Genomic DNA, 26,994 nt, shown 5'->3' with positions numbered 1-26,994 from the left:
GATAAAAAAAATATTAATAGTAGCCTTGTCACGGTATAACGGTTTTATCGTCAAATGAAGAGATTTCTCCTTTATATTGACCTTACTATAGTTTGTTTATATAAATAGAAACCAGTAATGGCCCAAGAACTCTTCCTTTAAGTAAGCCAAATTCAAGTTTGGTTTCTTCACTTAGGTAATCATCCATTTTTACTATTAAAGAGGTATGATTAAAATAGGGAGTTTAGAGTTAAGAGAGTTTCGAGGTTTTAACTCTGGATCCGCTCCCCCCCGTATTTTGCAAATAATCTTGCAAAATTATTTTGTATCCGACAATGTTAAAGGCACGCGTTAGGTCGAAAAGTATGCATATAATTTTTTTGTTTTTGTCTATACTGAAATGAATTTTATGGGCAAGGTATACAATAGCTTGTACCGTTGAAATTTTGCTTTAAACTCATATTGCTTTGGTTATAGAACATTGTATTTTTCTAAAAAAGCAAATATTTGTTCTTCTTATAAGTACATGATTGAACATAAGTGTTTTGTCTCCCTTTATATTAAGTGTCTTACTAAGTCCTAATTTGAGAGCTTGGAGATACTTTACTATTAAAATTATTTGATAAAAAAGCTGTATTTATGACTTTTTTTATAAGAAGTAATAAGTTGTATGTGGTGTGTTTTTATAACATCTTTTTACCAGGAGCTTTATGATGTTTAAGCTACTTCATTGCATTTTCTATATTAGTATCGTTTGTTGATTTTAAAAATATATTGTCATTAATGATTTTTAGAGGAGAATTTAAGGGTTTTGGTTGCTAGATTCTGACTTAATTTACGTCGGTATTAATTTTATTTGAAATTTCAACTTTATTTATAATTTATTTAAATTCAGCATAAATATCACCGATCTCTTTTTTATTTCTGGTTTTCATGTATAAATATTTAATAGTTTCGATAACTTCCTAGTGACATTATTCGAATTTTCAATTTGAGACTTATAATGCTCTATTTTGATTTTTTAAATTAGGTTTTCCCAAATATCTTTCGTATGTTTGTATCTATTAAATTTGTCGACGTTACTGGAAAATTCTTTTGATCCGTGGTATAATTTCTCCTAAGTATTTCCGAATTTTATTAATCCCTCTGTTATCCACGGCGTTCGATTTTTATCTTTAATTTGAATTTTAACTTTCTACGTGGTTAATTCTTGACAATGTGTTTTATTTTCAATTAACTGATTTAAAAGGCCGCTGCTCTCGTTTTTATTATAACAAGAGTCCTATTTTAGTTTGCTTAACATTTCTATAAATTTAGAGTCATTCACTTTTTTGTAATAATTATTTTTATTATTGTTTGTGATAAAACATAACATGATATTACAGGAAAATGGTTTATTATATTACTTTTTAAAACAAATGACTTAAAATGTTAAACCTTTAAAAAATACATTATCTATGCATGAATTTAATTCTCCTCGCATTCGGATGAACTCATTTATGAATGACACATATCCTCCTTTTGCCAATATGTTTAAATAACAATCAAAACTTATATCTTTATTAGAGTTCATTTCTGTATTTATATCTCGTATAAAAAATTTGTAATGCATTTTTTCAGAATCTTTTAAAAAACTTGCCTAAATATAAGTTGTAATTAAATTCATGAGGGCCTGTATAGAGATTGCACAAGGAATTTTTGTCCTGAAACCTAAATAAGCACATTTATTGCTTTAATCAATCCAATGTTTAAAATTTCAAATGTAACATATCACAAAGATCACTATACAATTGTTCTTGTGTATATACCCATTATTATAAACAACATCATAACCTTTAATTTGTACGAAATTTAAATTTTGTACTTGCCAGGTCTCGTCAACCACCAATACATCAAAGCAATAGTCAAACGAGTCTAAAATAATTTGAATTTCATTAAAATTCATATTTATTCTCCTAATATTACAATGAACAAATTTGCGTTATAAATCTCATAGAGTAATTATTTGTTTGATTTGTGCTTCAGGAACATCAAAGTTCTAAATGTATTCTGCCCTAACCTATAAAACTCAATAAAACTATATTAAAACCAAAATTTTCAATACAATAAAACTAAACTGCAATGCATTAAACATTCTTCTTGTTTAGTTTTTGCTGATAATTTTGAGTTGTTTAAAGAAATTTAATCTTTATCAGATTGTTTTATACTAATAGAAGATCTAATTTATTCCATCAGGAACTCAGTTTTAGAAAAAACGATTTAGAACTCTTCATGTAAAGTAATTTATAAATTAAATCTCATTATGAATTTGCTGTCAATAAGGCATATAAAAAAATTAGATTTTATTATTCGCATTTCTAAAGATTTTAAATATTTAAACGCTGTTGTAATTTTACAATTGTTAGGCCTCTTGTAGAATATGTGCCAATAATATAGTCACTTAAAGCTCATTACCATATCGAGTATATCAAATGTGTACAGAAAACTTTCTGAGATTTTATTATATTATATATTAAACATCATAAATTACCCAAGATGCACTCTTATTAACTCATTAAATTCTCATGTTCCTAAGGTCAGTGTAAGTTAAATATTAGGTCGTCATTTAACAGTTCTTTACACCAAATGTTAAAATATTGACATGGTTTGTGTAATTGTATTAATATTAAGTTTTTTAATTCATCTATAAATGAACTTAAAAATTTAATAATATCTTAATGTAACTTTTTAATTTGCCACAACTTACATCTTTTAACCTATTTTTTTAATTAATTTAATATCTGTGTCTACTTAAAATTATGATTCTGCAATTATCTCTGTGATAGGTAAATTGATGAATTCTACTATATACCCAATTTTGTTTTTTTTATTGTACGTTCTTTACTCTTTAAGAATAGTCTAGTGTAATTATCTTTGTATTAGTGTTTTTGAAAGACTTTAATTAAGTAAATAAATAAAACATCATCTTAGTTAAATTGTCATTATTCTCCAGAAACCAGATGGACATTTCAGAACCATTACTATAATAATCACTGCAGGAAGCATCTGCAAGAAAAAAAACTATGGTGTCATCGGCAAAGAGTTTGACTTTATAGTCAAATTGAATCAATGTTAGTTTAATAATAGTATATTAAGAACAATATGCATAGGATTGCTCTCTGAGCATTTATTGTGATATTATCCTTTATAGAAAAATGCTGACTGACATCACTTACCCTTCAGATACGCCTTCATCCACTGAAGGTTTAATGAGTCAGGCTTATATGCTTTTAGGTTCAAAGAACATTTCTATGAGCAATATGGTAAAAAGCTCCTCTGAGATCAAAACAGAGTATTATATTTAGAGATCTGAAAAGCCCTAAGAAGGTTAGATACTCACACACAGATTTTGAATCTAGTCTGGAAAAGGTGATTCAAATGAGCCAATTTTTTTTAAACAAAGAAATACTTAAGTTGAAACCTATTAAAATTCTTCTATTAGGTAAAAATTGATAAACAATGCTTGGAATAGTCCAAGAAATTAATGATTTTTTTATTAATTAAGAAAATGTATATATAATTATTCTATAAATTATACTCCATTATGGGGATCCATAAGTCAAACAAGACATTCCAAAGAACGAAAACTTAATTAAAAATTAAATAGTCTTCTTTTCTTAAATGATATTTCTGAACGTCTGAATAAAGCAGAAAGTTTTGCTGTGCTAATAATATTTTAACCTGATTTAAAATGCAATTATATGAACTATGTGGGGAAATTAGCCAAATATGAAGCTTAAGTTCTAAAGATTTCAACGATTTTTGTGGACTATAATCAATATATTTTTTAAAATAATCCTCGTGATAATTTAAGGTACCTATGAAACCTAAAAGCTCTCATTAAAATTATATATATAAATGTAGGACAGAAACCGCAGCAATCAGAGGTAACGACAAAAAAAACGCAATTTAACTCCGATAATCCCCTTCCAATAAATTTCACCTGTCAAAGGTTGTTTACGAAGCAGAACGACAAGGATTTATATCTTATGTCTTTTCGCTATTTTTGCAGATTCAGGTCGCCATATTGTCGTCTATTAATTTCTCGCGGCCATATTCTTTTTTTGCCTTTGTTTCGTTATTTTATTTATTCGTTGTTTTGTCATTGACATCTGTTCGCTACAGTTGGAAATCAACTATAAAATTAATTTAAAAAAAAGCTGAAACAAATTGTACGAGAAGCAAATAAATATTCAATACGATATCGAGAATAAATCGTTTCTCTGATGTCATTTCATTAAATTCTCTGATTTATCCCGGCAAATTTATCTTCAGAATTAAAACGGATCTCGCTAAAGATTTATTCATTGTTGGTACGCAATTATTTTAAGTGTATTCATATTTAAATTTCGTTGAAAATTAAAACGAGATTTCTCATTATATTGACTTAATAAGAGATGATTTGGAAAATATTTAAATTATTGGACTATTTATTAAAATTCACTTAAAAATCAAATTAAAACTTAAATAAATAAGACTAAATAATGAAAAAATATATAGATTTAAATGAATACGAGCTCAATAAATCTAACAAAAAACAACACACAATATATGTTCATATGCTCTGGGGAATATATGAGCAGCATGCAGGCTCAAATATTTGTTTTCACTCAAAAATCCATATAAAGCTCTACGAAAATCATATATAATCCAAAATTAAAATGTATATATGAGTTATCTTGTACGTCATAAAATCCAGCTTTTTTTGCTTATGTTGAATATGCTGATATTTTATTTATATAACAGTATTGATTTCAATATTACAAGCAGTATTAAACATATCGGCAATATTTAGAATTTATGAATAAAGGGGTAGCGTGTTTTTATATCTAACGCTTTATATTAATTTATAGAAGAATAGCTGACGAAGGGCATAAAATATTGCGAAAAACTACTAAAAAAATATGTTTTAAGCATTGGACAAAAAACACAATTTTCCTAATACGATAAAAATAACTAAAGCGTGAAAATTCAAAAGCGTCTAAGTGTCAAAAAGCGATTGTTGAGTTATTAGGTTTTTTTTTAGAATAAATACAAAAAACAAGTATGTTTTGGTGAAAAATATTTAATTAATAAGTGATAAGTAAAAAAAAATAATAACATAACGACTCTTTCTATAAGCACATGTAGGCATAGTCTGAATCAGAAAAATGGACACCCAAGTTAGAATAACGGGTACAAAACATTACTAAATGACTTAGTGTGGGAATTAATAAGACATACTGTTAATTTTTTATGAATTCACTCTATCTATATTCATTTTTTGCAGGCCTACCGAGAGGGAGGGGACAATGGGGGTAATTGTCCCCCAGAAAGAATTTTTAAGATGACCCAGAATTCTGAGGCAATACACAATGGTTAAATAAACGTTTACTCTAGGCTTAATTCAACTATAAATATCGAATAAAATGTCCGCGTGATATACGTTGAGCAATTTAATATTATGTTTAAGTTTTATTCACGTTTAACAAAAGGTTTATTACATATAATTAATAATATTAACGTTTAAATATGGTATAGTATATAATATCTAAAGATGTTTATAAAATACGTTTAATGGAATAAGATTTTTTTTTAAATAACTTACTAGCAATGTAGATATTTTTATTTAATTTGTATATCTTACTTGATATAATTATTGTTTTATACATGTTTATGCATTTCCTATTTTTTTCTGAAATTGTTTGTGTATGATATTTTAGTCGTTGCTCGTCAGTTGTTTTAAATGCCAACATTTTCTTCCTTGTGTAAACAGAATCATGTATGATATACGTATATTCTACAGCTTAAGAAATATCGCTTAACCATATACGGTTGATAATGATGCCAACAGTTTAAATTTAAAAACTGTATTTTTAAACTAAGATAATAAAAAGTTGTCTAGAACCAAAAAAAACTTAAATTTTTAAAACCTAATGGCTTATGTTAAAAAAACTGAATTTCCAGATATTTACGAGAAAAAATGGCATCAATACTGGAATTTTTATAGCGATATACCTTGCTATCGATAAAAAAATAGAGTTTTTTCATGTTTTACTCGAAAACCTTAAGGTTATGTGAGAAAAGTATAAATATAAAAACTATAGATTTTTCACAACTTTTAATATTTTTTAAAAGTTTATTTTCTCAGACAATAATTTTTTTCAAATAAATCGTTTTTCATTAATCCTACCCTTACCTCTCTAACCACCAGATACAACTTACCAGTAAGAAATAATTTTCAAAAATTATTGTTTTCCAAAATAATACACATGAATGACAGCTAGCTTTATCATTAATGTCTATTCTTATATCCTAGTTTTTTATTTAAAATTAATAAAATTATATATATGTAAATAAATAAATATTTAATACAAAAACAGCGCTATTGGATTGGATTTTATAGACGAAAAACGGTGATTTTTTTAAAAGAATTTCTTAGTGGGCAAATATTTGGAGTGGGTGGGGGGTAAAGGTTGTATTGCTGAAAAACAATGTTTTTGCAAAAAATATATATTCAATATTTAATTAAATAACACTGTTTATTTACTTGTTTTTTATTTATTATTTGTTATTTGATATACAAAAATTGTACAGTTTAATAAATATACCATTAACAAAAATTTACTAAAAAATTATTAAATACATTTGACGATGATAATATATGATTTGCTGCTTGGAAGTAAAAGAAAATTTATTTTGTTAATTAGACACTCCTGGACTAAGAATCCTATTATCTTGACTCTTTGTAATTGGATTTTAGTAATTTTTTTAAGAAAGACTTTGGACTAGTATAGTTTTTTTTTTAATTTTTAATGTCAAAATATTTCTATAGGCTTATTTTAAAAAAGTTATCTACCAATTAAAATTTAAAACATTCAGTCAAAATTACATTAAAATTTATAGTATGAAACAAATATACTTTATAACATAAAATAAGAACTTCTCTGGCCCATGCGTGGAATGTGGAAAAACAGGTATTTTGCAGAAGAATTTTTTACTGGTAAGGTGTTTAGGGTGCGTGGATGTGGAAGGGAAGTGTTGATGAAAAACATTTTTATTACATAAAATCTTTGACTTAAAAACTTAATTTATTAAATAATTTACTCTTTCAGGTAACAAAAAATTAACTATTATTTATATTTTCTTTATGTCTAATTACTTATACACAGCATGGAAAGCTTTGTATAGTTTTTATCAAATCAATATTTTTGAATAGTATTTTTTCGAATTTCCTTAGTAAATTACAAAGTTTTTCCTCTAAGGTAATTATTTTCTCCAAAAAACCCATTTTTCATTGACCCTATCCTTACAACTTACCAGTAAGACATTGTTTTCAAAAATTCTTGTCATCCAAAATAATACGCATTAATACCAGCTACTTTCGTCGTTAATATCTAATCTAACAACACAGTTTGTTTATTAAAATTTGATTATTTAATGTCTTTACAGAAAATATTTATTTAATATTTAATTCAAAAATAGTGTTATTAGATTAACTAATATGGACGAAAAACAATAATTTTTTAGAAGAATTTAATCAAATATTTGAGATGTAATAATGGAGTTTAAAAACTAGATATGTAAATCCCGTGCCATTTTTTTTAATGCCGAAATTATTCCAGAAGAGTATATTATAAAATATACGTATATTCAATAAACATCTTTAATGATAATAATATAAAATAAAATTTTATACCTGGGCCCGGTTTTCCTCTGGATGGCCCTGATTGTTTGTTTTGCTCATTTAGTTTTCCGATGATGTAATTGGAGCTTACGTTTAAGTCGTCTCGCTTCTTAATCATCTGAGCTGCATACTTCTATTTTATTATTTATGTATGTCACCATGTGCACATGTTATAAGTTATTGATCCTTCCAAAATGTAAATTAGGAACTCCAAATCAAATACCTCAGAATAAAATCTATTGGTGACATAAAAATATGGAGTTTTTTTCATGTATGAACGATGATTTCAATGAATGTCAATATCAAGGCTTAAAAACTCCTTCAAAGACTTAAGCTGTTCAATAGGAAAACTAATTATGTGTTGCTTAATACGATCACAAATTTTTTTAAATATTTTCTTTTGCGTCTCCTTTTACTTTGTTGATTGGTATGTTACTCATACCTTTTTCTCCACGAAAATTTGTATTCTACTGTATGTTAATGTAAATATTTTACTAAAAGTTTTTTTTGCACACTTGGAGATGCAACAGTTAATATGATAAATTTTTGTTCTGCTAATTTCTTCATTTCAAAGATAACTTGTATCCTATTTATTTCAAAATAAAAAAACTTAAAAGAATAAATTCAAATTCAAATGCTTTATTAGCCCTTATATAAAATACAGTTATAAATCTAATTAAAATTTTGACAAAAATAATTAATTCTCGATTATAAAAACCATTAATCTGTTGGTACAGACGAAATAACCCTTAAAAATTATTAATTTATATCAAATAAATCAAAAGAAAACAAATAATAATAAAAATAAAAAAATTAATCCAGAACGGGAGAGCGACAGATGCGGCAGCGGATAAAAGAACCAATGAGGGTAACGCCCAATATTTTAGACCCTAAAAAAGCAAAAATGCAAAATGTCGATGTCCACAAGGGGTAAAGACAGTTTTCAACTAATGGCAAATAAGAATGATTTTTTAAATATATTTGTCCTAAATATTTTTGTTTTGTGGACAGGATCCGTTTTAACTTAAATAGGTTTTTCAGGCGTAAATAGGTTGCTTCAATTTTGTTTTTACGTGGGATTCAAAAGAGAGAGAATTGTCGAATATGATACCCAAATTTTCTGCCTCTGGGACAATTGGAACTGGAGTGTTATTTATATGAATATTTATCCGATTTTTAAAATTTCGATTTAAATTATTAATCGAACACATCAAAAGAATTTTAGATTTTTCAGCATTTAATTTGAGGTTGTGATTTTTTGCCTAGTCTAGATTCACTAAATCAAACTGAAACAGGAATATACAGTTGTGAGTCATCAGCATACTGCTGTAATATGGAATGTTTTTACAGCTTTATACATGTCTCGATTTGATTGCCTAAACTCTGAACATTGTTTTTCTAACTGTTGGACTGTCATAACACAACTTTCACGATTATATAGATATTCTTTAAAGAAGTTTATACCATATTCAGAGATGCCAAAATACTTTAGTTTAGCCAACAACATTTCGTTGTTAAGTGTGTGAAAACTTTACTAAAGTCGAGCACACCTGTCGCTTGATTTTGCTCTTCATTCACTCTTACGTCTTTTAATATTTTAACTAAGCATGTTGCCATGCTTAAATTCTTTCTAAATCCTGACTGGCAATCGGGAATTCAATTATAAGCCTCAACAAAATTAGAAATCTGGTTATAAATATGTGTGCCAAAAACTTTGAACACTGCAGGTAATATACTGATTGGTCCTAAATCCTTGTATTCTTTAGGTACTCAATTTTTTGCAATAGATTTGATCATTGCTTTTTTCCATAAATTTGGATATTTTTGCTTAAGTACGCACTTATTAATCATATGTAATAACGGATTTAAGCAGAATCGAGAACAAAGTTTAATGTCCCTAATTGAAATACCATCAATTCCACTGCACTGGATTTTATTGAAGAGATTATTTTAGTTAAATAAAAATATTCAAGAAGCTGAAATGCTAACACTTCATTACAAGCTAGATTATTTTATAGTAATCAATTGCTTTTTTACTTACTGTATCTAATAATATATCTAATAATAACTATATAGATAACAGAATCAAGCTAAATTTTTCAAATAAGTTATCTTGAAAAAACTTCCTTGAAAAACATTTTAAGTTTAAAATTAACTAGAGCCAATTATTGTGCTTACCCTTCGAGGTGGGAGACAAAAATAGTAAATTCGCAATGGCCGCTCCCGTGTCGTGTCCAATAAGAGTGACTCTAGTAGGATCACCTCCGAACGCTCCAATATTGACCTTGACCCAACGCAGGGCGGCAGAGACGTCTTTAATTCCGAAATTTCCGCTGTCTGGAGCACGAGGATCGCTGCTCGATTTTGTTCGCAGAAAACCTTCAAGAAAAAAAAATTGTTTGATCTGACAAAATTGTTTGATTGGAAAAGCCAACGTCACAAATAAGGTTTAACGGGTCATTTGATTTATTAGGATGGGAATAAATTGGGGGAATATAATTTGAAAAGAGCCAAAAATCTCTATATACCTAAACAGCATCATACGTATTATGTATGTATTTATTAGGTCAATTGGTATAAAATGTACGTACTTATTTCTAAAACTACGTAAATACAATTGCCTAAAAGTTTCCTTATAACCGTAAATATTTTGCCTTATACAAACTCATTAAATTTATCTTCAGAAGTATTAAAAATATTGATAAGTCATGTCCATTTAGGTTATGCATTTATTGAATATCATGTATTCTGTGTGGTTTAAAAATGATTCTTACTCGAGTTTAAAACAAGTAATAATATTTTCGCGGCTAACGCAAACCTCCAGATATGAAGAATGCTTAAAATATAAAGTCTCTTTTTTATTCTTTTCATTTTCTTTTTCATTCTAGGAGGAAATTACAGTTTTTTTTGTGATATAAGCAGCATTTATTAGCAAATCCAACAGCCTAAAACTTTTCTCATGGGCATATTTTCAGTATATAAATTTTTTAATTTTTGCTAAGAATCAATCCTCTTCAGTCCTAATCTCTTTTAGGTGATATAAATTTTTTATAATTGTTATATTATTTCCTTCTATACTTCTGTCTGGGGCTAGTTATTTGGCTTCATGTAACCGTTGTTTATTCAGTATTTTCGTTTGATTCACCAAACGGCTTGAAAATCTTCTCCTAGGTCTTTTTCCTTCAACTCTGCCCTCGATGATCAGTTTTTCTACCGTACCTGTAATTCTTCTGGCAATGTGTCCAAAATACTGCAAATATCTCTGCTGTATTTAATTAGGCAGTCTATCTTTTACTTTAAGTTGTTATAGTACTGATACATTTGTTCGATGTTCAACCCAGAATACTCTTAACATGCAGCGGAATACACACATCTCAAAAGCTTGTTTTATTTTTGTCTGCTTTCTTGGACATGGACCCTAATGTTTCAGATATAATTATGCATATATGGGTTTAGAATTAATATCTTATAGATAATAATCAACCGTAGACATTTAAGTTATGCTTTTAAATAAAATCACGTGTCCTGTATGTTTAAAAAATGACGCCAGCTTAAAGCGTAAAAATGTGATATTATTTCCGTAGCAGACGGAAACCTCAAGACATCAAAAACGCTTAAAATATAACAGTTTCGCCAGTCTGGCAGGTCGTTTTACATAATTTGCGCTTCTGGCCCGGAAATTGGTCGAGGCTCGGCGACGGAGGCGGTTGAAATTTCTCCCATGGGTCGCGTTACAATGCGGGCAAACTTTTGTTCTTCTGTCTCTAATAATTTTGTCCAAAAATGTAAAACAGTATCGTTGTAATCTACTATATGGATTCATAATGCTGGTTTTATAAAATATATAAGGTTTAAATGTAGGTATATAATATTTATCGGATCTATCATGTCTATCATGAGTAGATTTTTTAGGTATTCTGCTTATGCACCTCTGTCCTGTTTTGGTCAGTTCAATGTCTTTAAAATAAAACCTACTCTAGATTGAGCTAACATATTCCAGCCATATATAAAACATGTCTAGCTTAAAATTTTTTGGAGGTATAAATAGTTCCCTACTCAAATCTCCGGAGGATAACAGGTTTGAATATTACACGTCGGAGACGTACGTTTTACTTTAAAGATCAGCACGGAACACTCGAAGCTTGTTTGAAGCCGATAAATTTACCAATCTTCAACAGAAAAGAGAAAGATTAAAGATTGATATTCTGACTTGTTTAATTCGGGATATGTCCTGTGGTAAATGGCATCTTCTATTACTCAGGCAATCAAGATATAAAACATGAAAAGGGTGTTACCCTACTACTATCCGACAAAAGTTATGCCTTCTATTGTGAACTTCCTCTCCTATTAGCTAAACCAGTCGATCTCAATGTAATACAGGTCTCTGCATCAACATCTGATTGCAGAATAGGAAGTGGGGCAATTTAAAGGCAAAACTTAAGACAAATTTGATTAATAAATTAACATATAAGAAGCATTTGAAATATGGGTGTATCGCAGAATTATCAAGATCCCAAGGACGGCTAAAGTAAAAAACGAAAAAGTTTTAAAGATAATAAATAGAGAACGTCAACTCAAACGTCAACATATTATGCACAATAAAAAATACAACTTCTTACTATTAATTATCGAAGGCAGGAGGAAAATAAAACAAAGGTAACAAACACAAAGTCACGGTCTCATAAAATCCATATAATTTTTTAAAGCTACACGTGTTTCGCTCCTATCGGAGCATCATCAGGTCCAGAGTTGTAATGTGATCTGTGTAGGTCTAGGCCTGATGATGCTCCGATAGGAGCGAAACACGTGTAGCTTTAAAAAATTATATGGATTTGATGAGACCGTGACTTTATGTTTTTTACCTTTGTTTTGTTTTCGTTTGGTCTCTTAGTGAAAAATTGATGATACGTTTCTAGGAGAAAAATTGCGAAAAAGAAAATGTCATGGCTCTGTCAGTTCAGTATTCATTCTTTAATGATAGTCACCATCTGCAAAAGATATGCAACATATTTTCAATCATTAGTGCAGCTTACGCATATATTCCATAAAAACCACAGGTTCTAAAATTGATCTTTATTATACTTCACTGTCCAATTACTTAAATTCCTCTTGACAATCCTTTTTTAACATTGACACCTTTATTGTATTGAACTTTATTTTTATTCTAATCTCTAACGTACTTCACTATGCGCTTACTTCCCACTAATTCGGTCCCTTGGACGTCCCAATCATGTGGACCATGAAGTCTATGGGACGTCTCAGGGACGTGCTTTTGGAATAGTACGAGCCAGAAATGGCATTATTCCAACTTGATCAGATAGAGAATCTATTTAGTATTATAACAGTCTAGGGGACTTATTGGCTATAGAGTGGATGCATATAAGACAACAATATTTACCTTTTTAGGGATATTTATACGATACCATGGGATGGCAGAAGAATTTAAAGTAGAACGAGGAGAGAAAAGAAACAGATGGATACATTTTAAGAAAAATTACTTTTAAATAAATATAATACATAGTCATAATTGTTATTTTTCCCGTTTCAGTATCACCTTTATTTTTTGAAACCTGGCAAAAATGTCTACATTTTAAAGTTACCAATTACTACCTCACAAATTTGTAAACATTTAAGGCATTTCTTCCCTTTCTTGCTCTTCCAGCTATAACTGGAAGCAACATTGTTTGTAAATGTTTTGGACATAGATCTACTAACTGCATCTTCCTTATGCTGTGCACTAATTATTGTTACATGTGCTTTCGTACAAATTTGAACTGGCATCTACTAAGTAAACTACATTTCATTATTATTTTCATTAAACCTAAACTATAGCTAAATATAAACCATAACAAACTGGGAATCCTGGCTATTAGTGAGTTTACCTAAATAACCGTTAGAACTTTACTCGAGTACGTCTTGTGTTTTACAATACATTAGGATCTTCCTCGGGATCTTTTATAGAGTGACTAATAAAAAGTGACTAAATTGATGATAAAATTAAGCATAATAGTTCTGTATTTTTTTCAGGCAGTACTAGGATAAATAATAATAATAACAATAATATTAATAATAATAATTTCGAGAAAACTAGACTATATTTTGGATTGATTTAAAAACAAAAGTCTATACACATTTTATTTTCTATACACATTTAACGAAATATTAAATATTGGTTTATAAGTATTAAAAAACTTAACGGTATTACAAGCAAAAGATTGCTGGAACAGAGCCGTAGAATGGTGCGACATGGTCAAGATATTATATTTAATATTTCAAGTGTAAACCTGGTTTCTTGGTATTAACTTTTCAAAAAGATATTTAGGTTTACCACTTCAACTGAAATATAGAGTCTGATACGTAATGACAAACTTTCCCAGGTTAAAAATAAATCTACAGCAAGTAACGTGTTGCAGGCGGTAATGATTTACTTGGTCTAAGCCTGAATAATAAACTAAAAGGCAGTCATTTAAAATAAATAAAACAAGAGCCCCTACGAGTTTTTTCCTAGTTTTAAAATTTAAAATGTGTTTATTGCCATAAAGCATACGCATGCGTAAATAACACCTCTGCAGAAGAGTATTAATATGTTCCTTAAACCTTAAAGAATTGTGCATTTTCAGTCCCAAAACCTTCATAGTATCAGAAAACTGGATAGTTTCGTTATCCAGTTGAATGTGAACAGTTTCTATTATATTTTTATGTAATTCTCGGTTTGAAAACAAAACCATTTTTGTTTTACTAAGATTAATGACAAGGTTATGCTGTTTTGAAAATTGATTTATTAGGTTTAAATCAGCGTTAATAGTATCAGCCACGTTATCAAACTTAACCAGAGTCAAAATAAAGTATGTATTGAGTGTCATCAGCATACGCATGTATTTCAGCATCTTCAACAAGACCTGGTAAATCTGAAATACATATAAGAAATAATAATAAAGTAATAAATAATAAATTATTAAAATATATAAATAAAAATAATAATAAGTAATAAAGTAGGATATAAAAAATGGGTAAAAGGTAGTTTTTGAGAATTAACTTCATATGAACCTAGTAAGGAGTGGCAAGGTTCAATAAATTCAATAAGTTTTTGAGTTCTAGCGTTAACTTCACGGTTAAAAGAAGTTCTTTGACAGAAAGATCTCGCATCTTTCTAATATTAGCCTTATTTACCGTCGCGACCTCAAAACACCGATATAGCGAGAAAAGCAAAACTCATAGCCAAAAGTCAATTGATACAAAATAGCATGTAGTTGCCGCTAGGGATCAAACTTCCCAAATCCAAAAAGAAAATGAAGAATGGACCACATCGGTCACAACAGCGCAATGAACTGAACGTCCCGTAGTAGTAGCGATCTCTCATTGTCGCAGAATAGAACTAAATGGAAACGACTCAATAAGGCGCCAAATTTGAATTTTAGTTAAAAGTAATAGCAGGAGCTTAAAATTAGTTGAAATTGTACTGTTCTTAGGGAAATTACAGTAGAAGAAAATGCTTTATGGAGCCTATTTCTTGCATGTTTGTTGTACCATTTATAAATATACTAGTCTTTCAATTTCACTTTTTTATTAATAATTTAAGAAAAAACATAAAATATCTAAAAAGCTAAATGTTTATTGGCGATTACTAATTGACTAACATTCAAGATTAAAAAAAAAGAAAATATAAATATATTTAGAATATCTAATAATTTTTATTTAATTAGGGATATAAATATAAATATCCAGGAGAGATCCCACGAATATTCTAAATTTGACAATCATACCAAGATATGTCTCACGGTATCTTTATTTGAGCCATCCAACGCAGGACATTTGCGACCTATATAGTACGTCCCCAGGAAAATAAGTGCTTACTGGGTTAAAGTTACTTTACTCTCTTGACAGTGCTTTTTCAACGTTGACGCATTTATTGTATTCTTTTTGAGTCCCTAACTTTACTTTCATCTATAGTTGTTTTCCTTTTTTAGTCTGTTCCTTTGACTTCATCGTCGCATTATCCATGTGACTTATCTTTCCTTCCCAAACTATTTATCCCGTTAATCCTATTAACTAATGCGGGCTAATATTGACCTAAAAAAAGATAAAAAGGTCTGAACAATTCACGGAAAGCTCGCTATAATTTTTAATCTTCACAAGAATATATAGTAGCTGCAATAGCTAAAAAAAGCGAAAATTTTAGTTTTTAAGTAAAACGTTCCCACGAGCGCCGTACAATCGCATTAAGAGCCGCGTTTTAAAGATTTCATTTGCAGTTGAGCGCATTTCCCGAATGGTTTTCCTCATTTTCCAGGTACGCTAGAAAACGTCGCGGTTTCCCCACCACCGCCGTTTTCTTTTGTTTCCATCCGTTGTTTCTAAGCCGCTAAATGAACTCGCTTTATCTCCCACTTTTATCTTGAGGTTAGTTCTTGTCAGCCTGATGGAATTTAATATGAAATTTTCTTTCTTCCTGCCGGTGGTAACCGTTATTAAATATAGAGTGCGAATTAGGATTTTACGCCATTTCGTACCTCGTAAACGTTATCTATATTTAAACAGTACGTTTGTACGTTGATTTTGTGCATCGCAATATTTTTTTTTAAAAGCACTTGTGCAAGCAGATAATTAAGCAGTTATATAGGGATATAAAAGATTTTAATCCTTTATAAAACATTATATGTCATTTACTTATATTAACAATAACTTAATTAACTGTGAAAACTGTTGAATATTAGCATAGTGATGATATACATTTTTTTACCTTATTTTTTAACTCCAGAATGTCATCAATTGGACTCGAATGGGATAAAATTACTTAAAATAAATAAAGATCTTCTTATGGTGGCTTACTTTAGTAAGCCAATTTGCAGTCAATAAAGGCTTCTCTAGGTCATCAAAATCATTGCACTATAACAATTAATTCACCTATTTCTTGTTAGTACATTTTTACAATCATTGATCACATATCAATAATCATTTGCAACGAACATAACGAAGTTGCCATAAGGATTTTCTCTAAAAATATCCACTTTAACAAGCTTCTTAGAAACTTGGAAAAATGGACATAAGCCGTTGATGATAATAAGGCAACTGACGTAATCTATTTTGACTTTAAAAAAGCCTTTGACAGGGAAAGCATCAATTGCTTTATTATTTTGGACCTAATAAAAGCTACTAAGGTTTTCTTTAAATTGAGTAAGGATCTAAATTATTAAATTTTCGACTTAGATGTCGGTGCAAGATTATATATCAGCAGGGACCTAAAAAAAGGAGGAAAATTGACATGTTTTTAGATTATTATTATATTATATTAAGGTTAAGGTTTACACATAAACTTGAATAGAAGGAACGAAAATAAAAGAACCAAGGAAAGCTTTTCTCGCTTTTCTTCAAATGGATAAGACAAGCAAAAAGATAAGTCACAAATAGAGTCAAAATTCTAAAATTGTTGAAGATTTACCAAAATATTCTACCTTTCCTTGTATAGCAAAAACTCTGTGGGTAATATTGTCCATATTATATTGTCTCCATGCTATAATGCCGTAATGCATAAAGGAGTGGAGAAGCACATGTTATGTACTTCTAAGAATATCCAGTTAAATTGAGCCAGCAAACTTTTCAAAAAAAAAACTGTACTGCTCAGTCTTCCATATATTTTACTAATGTGTACATTCCACTTTAATTATGAGTCCAGGTGAAAGCCTGACAATCTTACGGAGTAATCCTGTATATGATTACTAGGAACTTCTCTGAAAGCAAACACAACTTTCTAAATTTTGTCTTGAATTAGTGATAGTTTGTTTGCATCAATCCATGCTATCTTCTGTGCTCCCAATGCCTTTTGCTCTGCTACTACAAAAAAAATATTCTGAGTGCTCATAATGAAATCATTAGCAAACTGAGTATATTCAGACTCTAGATCACTTAAGGGGAGATCGTCAATGAATATTAGGAGAAAGATAGAGCCGAAACCTGACTCCTGTAAGTCCTCAAGATTCACCAATGTATCTGCCAAAACTGATTCTCCTAGTCTGATATATTGTATTCTTTCTTTGAGATAGAATTTAATTATTTCAATACTGTCAGGTTTAGAAATTTAGAAAGTAATTTTTTTAATAGGATATCATGGGAGACATATTCAAAGGCGTTGCTTGAAACAAAAAACTTGAAATAGGTTTTATTTGCACTCAAAATCATCTGTAATCTATTTCAGCAGGTCCAGAATAGCCTGGACAGTACTTCATTTCTACCTAAGGACAAGTTGTTTTTCTTAAAGTACGAGGAAATCTGACTGCTATCACTTTGGACAGAATAGAAAATACAAATATAGGGCGGTAGACCGATATAACCACTGCTTTTCTGAAATATGTTGATAAGATATTCCGCAAAAACACAGATTTACATGCTTTTGACATTAAAAACATAGGTATCCTTGCTATTTTTATTTTTAAGCTGTTAATGATCATCGATTTCAGTACCTTCATTAAAACAGAGTGTAAAGGTTTTGGAGATATTTAGACCTCTTAAATTTTCGATTGAACAAAATTGTTTTTTTTTTTATATAAATCATTTCTGAGATAATTCTTTTTTTGTAGTTAGTTTGTTAGTCGAGAATCGATACACTTTTAAAGTCGAAACTATGTCCTCTTTCTTGTCTGTGTTTTACTAAAGCAGTCGAGTTTATTTTTGATCAAAATTATTCTGATATACCTCTAATTTTATTCTTTTAAGTATCGTGAGGTTTATCCTATATAGCATTCTTATTATCTTTTAGTACATTCGTCACACGAAATGTAATAAATTATCTTTGATTTTAATGAGTTCTCTGTTTTTGCTTTTAACTTGATGTTGCAACATTTTGAGAGACTTTTATTTGTTTGTTATTCAAAGTTGATTATTTGTCTATAGCCTTTTTTAGTTTTTAGTATTTGTACGTATGGTAATTTGTTAAATATTTTCTTATTGTTTGTCGATGATTACCGTGTACTGTTTACGCTGTTAGGTTCACAGAGTATTTTTTTATAGTGAAATCAGGTAATTATTATGTAAAAGTATTTTTTCTAATGTATTCTAAATGTGAATTGTGACAATATTTAGATGCTAGTACAAAAGATTTATATTTTAATTCCTTAAATATATTAATTTTTTTCCTTTAGAGGGTGCAAAGAAAAATAACTAATGTATCGCTCTAAAAATGTAGGCTTCGTCCTCTTGTTTCTTCCTCTGTCGTTTGTCCTCTTGTGATTATTATTGTTAAATTCGGTTAGAATGGTTAAATATTGATTTTTCGAAATAACTGTTATATATCCTTAACATATCTTTTATCAAACGGATTTTTAAATGGCAATTTAATAATTAGAGAATCTTGTCAAGTTTGCAAAACAATATCTGCACATACTGATGATAAACAATTTCCCATTCCAAGTCCAGAAGTTTGCGTGTAGAGAGTAGCGTGATATTGAAAGTAATTGTCTTCAAAAGTAAAATTAAGACTTTTGACTATTTTCTACTATACTACAATGTTTTGTCGGCAAAGAAAGAAAAAAGATTTGAACAGCTTGGATTTTAATTGATCTCACATCCAATTTAACCCTTAAAACTCAAAACAATTTAACTGGGTTACTAAAACAACATCAAATCAATTAAATTTATCTTAAGCTCCTTCCAGATACCTAAAGTTATTATTCCAGGCGGTTGATGTAATTTTTTGTATCTTCCAGAGAGTGTAATTATATTTTTTGTATCATTCCAGATATTTTTTTTAGACTTTAGGTATTTAAAAATTTGTTTCGTTTTAGGCATTTAGATTGTTTTTTTAGGTAGTTTTTCACTTTAAATGCAAATAAGCCAGAAGTATGAAATATATGACATGAAATATAATTTATAATGCCTCGAAGGCATAAAAATTGACCTAATATGTCTGGAATGAAGGAAAAATTATTTTTTATTTATTTTGTTCAAGGCGTTTTATATATTTACCTATATCTCTAGGTATTGCAAACAATTTTTCATGATTTTCAAGTATTCTTAGTAAGTTTTCATGTTTTTTAAATTCCAGATCTTTAGAGAAATTTTAAATTTTATTTCAGCCAATTGAATAAGTTTTCTCCAGGTTTTTAAATACATTTTCAATAATATTTTAAATTTTCTTTTAGTCATACCTTTTAGGTATTGTAGTTAGCCGCAGAAACCTGAAAAATATTAAAAAATTTACGTTAAAGGCCTTAAATAAAATAGAAAATATTTTTCCGTCTTTTTTATTTTTTAGGTTTTTATAAATAAAATAAACAATACGAACACAATATGAGTAAAAAAAACACCAAAAAGTTGTTATAGCTAATTTTTAAAATGAATTCCACCAGTATTTATGCACTTATCAGCCCATTAGTTTATGCTAATTTTAAATGATATCTACGATGACATTTTACAAGCGCTGACAATAGAAACAGCACACTACAAATACATTATTGGCGATTTTAATGCTAAACTAGGAGTACCAGCGGGAAACGAAAATCAATATGTGGGTAAATTCGGACTGGGTCGTACCAACGAACGAGGAGACGAGGAGAAAGAGTGATCAATTATCTCCAAAAAGAAAGTATGTACTGTATGAACTCCTTCTTCAAAAAATCAGAAAAGAGACGTTGGACATGGAGAAGCCCGAACTCAAATACGAAAAACGAGATCGACTATGTACTAACTAATAAAAAGCTCACTATAAAAGACGTTTCGGCCCTAAATCGCTTTGATACTGGTAGCGATCACAGGTTGGTAAGAGCTAAAATATAAATAACCGTGAAGAGTGAACAAAATAAGCTAATCAAAATACAACCATTTCCCACATTAAAAACAATCCAGAAAAACCGCCAAAAATTCCAAGCTGAATTCAGCAAGAAATTGTCTAATAAAGAAGCACTGAACAGCTTGAATATAAACGACCTAGAAAACAGAATAAGTACTGACATTAGAACGACAGCCAAAAAGATATGTGCCACTACCAAGAAAAATAATTCAAAAATAAAAAAGGAAACTAGAGAACTCATGGCCAAGAGAAGAAACTTGGAGAAACGGACTCATAAATACAACGAAATTAACAAATTGATAAAAATGAAAACAAGGGTAGATTTAAGGCAATACAACACAGAAATGATAACAACGACCATCGAAAACAACAAAAACATGAAAGTACTTAAAACACGTAAAACACGTCCTTGCAAAGTTAAGATATTTTGGTTGTTCCGAATCTACAATTTCTTTTTTTGATTCCTATCTTAAAAATAGATCAAATTCGGTGTTATTAAAAACCAACAATGGAAGTTTGGAGCACTCAAGGTATCTTGACTTGAAAGTTGGTGTTCCTCAGGGCTCCATATTGGGACCTCTGTTATTTTCGATTTATGTTGCGGATATGCCTAACTGTATTGAACATTGTAAATTACAACAATATGCTGATGATTCTCAAATATACATGCCATTAAATTTTTTAAATTTTAATATTTCTAAGCAAAAAATTAAATCGGATATACTAAACATAGTTAATTTTTCCAATGAGCATAACTTAAAAATTAACTCTGCTAAATCTAACATCATTTTATATTGCTGTAAGTCAGGAATTCTGAGACACTTATATGAAAGTATAAATATTGAGATTAATGGAGAAAAAATTCCAGTTGTCAATGAAGTGAAAATATTAGGATTGACTTTAGATTCTAACTTTTGTTTTGAGACACACATTAAGAACAAATTAAATATAGGCTATATGCGTCTTCGAAATCTGTACAGATTTAAAAATGTCTTAAAGAGTAAAACCAAATATTATCTCTGCAATAGCCTCATTCTCTCCTTACTCGACTACGGTGATATCGTATATTCTAATTCTAAAACATCTGAGCTTTCTAGATCTATACAAAAATTGCAAAATAGCTGTATAAGATTTTCTTATAGCGCTGCCTATCGGGAGCATATCACACCTTATTTAAACATAAATTCTATTTTAAATATGGAAAGGAAAAGAAAATTACACATATATGCCTTTATATATAAAATATTAAATTCGGGTCAACCCCCTTATTTAAATAAGTTATTTACTACTCTCTCGCATTTACACAATACTCGTATAGTTGGAAATTTTAGGATACCTCAACATAGAATAAGTAACTTCCACAAGTCATTTTCGGTTGTCGGAGTTACAATGTGGAATAACTTGCCAAATAATATTAAAGATTTGTCATTTAATAATTTTTACACCAAGGTTAAGCAAATTCTTCTCGACTCCGAACGAGATGCCTAGTAGTATGACTAGTAGTAGATACATAGTAGTATAAACTGCAAAATCAACTAAGACCAAAGATAAGCTGGCCTGTCCAACCTTTCTTTTGTGGTTCTTTTTTGTCTATTCTTGTTACCTTCCATCGTATGCCAGCCAAATTGCTTTGCCATTTTTTGTTTCTACCCTTTTTAGTTTTAGTTTTGTTCTTTTTTAGGTTAATTAGGATTTTTTTTTGTGTTTATTTATAATGTTTTCAAGGCCTGTTTCACGCAAATTGCGCTATCGGTTTTATATAATCACGAAGCAGTTCCTTTTACCAAAAATTGTCAATTTTATTTTCTCATGTAGCTAATTATATTTATAACTATTTTTTTGGTAATAAACTTTTTTGACTTTGACTTTGACGTAATAATAATGGACGCCTCCAAATACATCAACTAAGGGACGCAAACGGAAACGTCAAAGAGGACAGTAAAAATTTAATGGATATCGTGGAAAATTTCTACAGCACACTGTACACAGAAGACAACCAAAAACAAGCAATCGGAGTTGATGAAACGATTCTCAATGTAGGCTCCGAAGATCTACCTGACATCACCAGAGAAGAAGTAGAACTAGCATTGTTTTAAATGAAAAACGGTAAAGCACCAGGAGAAGATGAAACTACAGCTGAAATGATAAAACTTGGGGGAAGAACTACTGTAGAAGCAATAATAATTTTTCTTGATAAATATATGACAGAAGGCGTGATACCCCAAGCATGGCAAAAGGGCCAGGTGATTTTACAGTACAAAAAAGTAGATAGGTTGAGAATCGACAACTATCGACCTATTAGCTTACTCCCCCACCGTACAAACTTCCGACAAAGATAGTAACATATAGGCTTACAGCTAAACTAGATGCCTATCAGCCCCCGGAACAAGCTGGCTTTCGAAAAGGTCATAGCACAATAGAACACATACAATCCGTTCGCACTATAATAAAAAAATGCAACGAGCACAATGAACCACTACACCTCGCATTTGTTGACTATGACAAAGCTTTTGACTCCGTAGAGTTGTTGGCTATTATTAAGGCCATTAACAATGCAAGAATTGACTCTCGATACAAGCAGCTTCTCAAACACATATACGAAAATGCGAAAATCACCGTTAAAATCTCGGAAGAGATAGAAACAAATAAAATTCAAATAAAAAGAGGAGTAAGACAAGGGGACACCATCTCCCCAAAGCTGTTTACACTGACACTGGACGGGCAACAGATGGCACCAACTGGCACAGAACAACGAAACATGGAAGAATATAGGGGAGACCTATGTCCAGGAGTGGACTGTAAAGGGTTGCTGAAAGAAGAAGAATTTAAAATGGAACTTGCAATAAAGTTGTTTAAGGTAGGTTCAGCGCAATATAGATATTGACGAGATCAATTAATTACTGCTTGTAAAACATTGGAACTTACATAGTGCTTTAGCAGAAAACCCGGAAAACGATTTCGTGAGTACACATAAACAGCACTCTTTCTATTTAAGTGTTGCTGAAATATAAAGGGACCTATTAAGGAATTATTAATACGGCCACAGCAAACATTGCAACTCTTATTACTCTTACCTTTGTATCTGTTGCATATGATATGGTTAATACTATTATATTGATCTCTAAACTCAACAATATTACAAACCTTATTTGGATCGTTTTTGTGGAGTGTTAGGAGTATTACAAAACTCTAAGAAGTGCAACTTCTTCCTCATCTGTCAAAAATCGTCAGTAAACCATTCTACTTAATTTGAATAAATCTATTTTGCCCTGGAAAACAGTTCAGACATGCTTTTACAAGAACTTTCTGTCTGTTGATAAATCTATGCCGTCGAAAAAGTCATATCCATAAAGAGAGAATGTGAGAGAACCTTTGTAACCTATTTTTTGAACCTGATCTAAAAACTTTTTGATCTAGAGTTTACTTCATTACTACCGAGCGATATACTATGTCAAAGTGTATAGCTTGGCATTTATAATCTGAAAGACCAGATGTATCCAGAATGTTAGAAATGATATTAGAGATACTAACAAAATCTTTTTTTTTTCTTGATGGAACGAAAACTAGTTAGGTTAGGTTTATTCTGTGCAAATTAAAAGAAAAATCCTACTTGTTGGGCTATCAAAGTCAGCACTTGGAAAAAATACTTAAAGGGAAAATTATGGATCCATTTGATCATGATGTCAAAAACGTGGCTAATGTATTAAAAACAATGCAGAAATATAGATGAGCAAATTACCTTCTAAAGAAGTCCATGCCAGTTTATTTCTCAAGCCAAAAATAATGTTTTTTTTGTTATTAAATGACCCTAAAGTCCTTTCATTTCACCGATGAATAGTCCATGACAAGTACTCATCATCGGTATTACAAAAGATATTATTCTTGCTCAATTTATTCTTTTAGCCCGAAAATATAGAGAAAATTTCATGTATTAAAAAAATTCAAAGCAGCAACAAGACAGCAGTAAAAAAAAATCAGGTTCTGAAGAAGAAATTTATTTATTAGAACCTAAAATTAACATTTTGGAAAATTCTCATGATAAAAATTATAGATACTTTATATTGGAAATGTCTATTATGGATTTTATCTTTGATAATTATTACCAAATTTTAACATATACCAAAGAGGTTTTCATTAAATTGCTTAAATTAATTCCATTGAAAGCGACTATTAAAAAGCTGCTAAGTAGATCTATTAAAATTTATACTATCAGAAAATAAGTTTAAAAATTATTTTGAAATTTGAAGAAATAGTCTATTTTTTCTCAATGCGACCTCCTTGAATTAAATAGTAATAAATTAAACTCCAAGTCACAGGTCTCAAACATTGAACATTAAAAACATATGAATTTTCTTATTAAAATAGTTTGACACTTTTATCAGCCTCTATCAAAATAAAATTTTTAATTATGGAAATTAAATTCAAATTAGAAAAAATATTTTTTTTTACATTTGGTGCCAAATCTGTACCTCAAGAACAAAAAGAACATACCTAAAAATTGGAATAAATATTCTTCTCGTACAATTTTACCCTATATAAGTTCCCTAACATTTAATTCAAAAATCATTTTAAATTCAAAGGATACAATCTTTTATAACAGCTTTAACTTTAAAGTTAAAAAATTGAAAAAAACAGCAAAAAAACACCAAACTCATTATAAGACTTATTCTTTCGTTATTCAGCAGACTTAATCATAATCTCGAGACAATGGATAAAAATATAATGGCAAATTCGGTAACCGCATTAGGCGTCCAGATTCCAATCTCTTTAATTACTCATTCTTTCTTTTAATTAAAGTTCTTTAAAAACCTATTTGGTCGGATCGGTTCGTCATTGGTAGCGTCTTCCAGTCAATTAACCACCTTTTTTAAGTTTCGTCCTTAGATAACTTTTAATTATTGGTTATTTGGGGTTTATAGACTGTTAATCATTTAATTTAATATTTTTAGTATTCTGGGTTTTTAGATATCGAGACTCATATTTTTTTATGTATTTAAGTTTTACGGTGTTCATGGTTTCATTTTAAGATAAATGACTATTAATAATTTTGGTACTTTAGAGAGTCGAGCTGTCCTGTCCTGCATTCTGAAAGAAAAGTAATAAGGTAACGATATAGAGGTGAAGTAACTAATACTGTTATGCTCAAAAAAACTGCAATTAAAATACAACGTCAATATTGACACTGAGGATTTTTTTTATTCAAGAAAAGCTCCTTCTCTACCTTTGCCCATTTAATGTGTACCTAAGTAAACAAAACCTTGGCAATAACTCATTTTTGCCAAATAAGCTAATACAAAATAAGGAAGGCAATAATATAAATATTCTAAAGATTTGATTTTTAATTAGGGTGAAGTGGGGTAAGTATAATCAAAAAAATGATAGTGGCAATTTAAAATTTCATAACAAAAAAAACAAAAAAAAAATCGAGTTAATTTTTAGTAGGCACAGAGCTTATTTCTTTGTTAAATCAATGTCATATTTATTTTTTTTGTCTGCTTTTTTTTTATAAACCAAAATAAAAAAAATATGTCGACTGATTACACATTTTCTGGGGCAAGTGTACTCAGGGCTCCTAACTGCCATATGGCTCTAGGGCAAGTGTACTATAGTATGAAAAATTCTGGGTTAAAAAAAATAGCTTGATACATATCTTAATGTATAAGGAAGTTATGATCTTTTTTCGTGGAACAATGATAGGGAACAAAACTCAAAGATTTTCTGAAAAGTATATTACGTAGGTAAGTTGAGCAAAACAGGCTGTGACATGTTTTTTTTTATTTATTTAACGTTATATGAGGTAAAAGATACTGGAAAAGTTAGTTCTTCTCTTTGCCCTAAAGTGGGTTCTGGTAGAACTCGCTCTATATCTGATGCAGCCACTAAGTGATGGTCCTCTTGTTCAGGCCGGTGAAACACTGAACTATGCGCGTTTCGGTTTGATTTTTTTTTTAAACTTAATGGTAGGTTGCGATTCTTCATCAAGCGTTGCTATTTGACCAGCATAGAAAAGTATACTTTTCTTTCCTTTAAATGAGACTAAAACCCAGTTTCCAATGTTAAGGTTTTCTACCCCTTTGAGAAACAATTCGTCTTGTTTTAATGCTTCTTCATCTTCCTCTAACCTTTTTGCATAAGTCTCAAAGGTGACGTTGTCGAAATCACTATCACTTAAAATTTGCGGTTCGTCTTCATCTGAAGAGCTCTCATTAATATGTTTTGCTGTTTTTTTTTTGATTCCTTCTTTATTTTCTTTGCTAATTCTTTCGCTTTCTTTGCTTTATCTTTCGCTATTCTTTCATCTTCTTTTTCTTGCTCAGCCTTTTTCTTTTGTTCTCTGTTTTCTTTTGCTGTTATAATTTCAGCTCTCGGAGCTACCGTTTTTCTTCTTTCTTTTTCGTTAGGGCGGGGCGATTGCCTCACTGTTTCCAGCAACAATTCTTTAAATGATACAGAACCGCTACTTGGTGCTGCTATTAGTACTGGTCTACTTGGCTCTCCTATTGGTTCTGGTCGCGGTTCTGATGCTAGC

The 26,994-nt window shown here is 29.8% G+C and overlaps 1 protein-coding gene across 1 annotated transcript in view; it reads right to left on the bottom strand.

The window, feature by feature from the left end:
- LOC126735075 (neuroligin-1-like) overlaps positions 1–26,994 on the bottom strand; it is a 545,354-nt gene that overhangs the window by 102,570 nt on the left and 415,790 nt on the right. The window contains exon 8 of the mRNA XM_050438970.1: positions 9,863–10,063. Within this exon, the coding sequence (XP_050294927.1) occupies positions 9,863–10,063 (201 nt within the window). The remainder of the gene's footprint in view (positions 1–9,862; positions 10,064–26,994) is intronic.

This window comes from Anthonomus grandis, chromosome 4, assembly GCF_022605725.1.
Source record: "Anthonomus grandis grandis chromosome 4, icAntGran1.3, whole genome shotgun sequence".
In the NCBI taxonomy this organism is placed as follows: Eukaryota; Metazoa; Arthropoda; class Insecta; order Coleoptera; family Curculionidae; genus Anthonomus; species Anthonomus grandis.
This window is presented reverse-complemented; position numbering and strand designations above follow the sequence as displayed.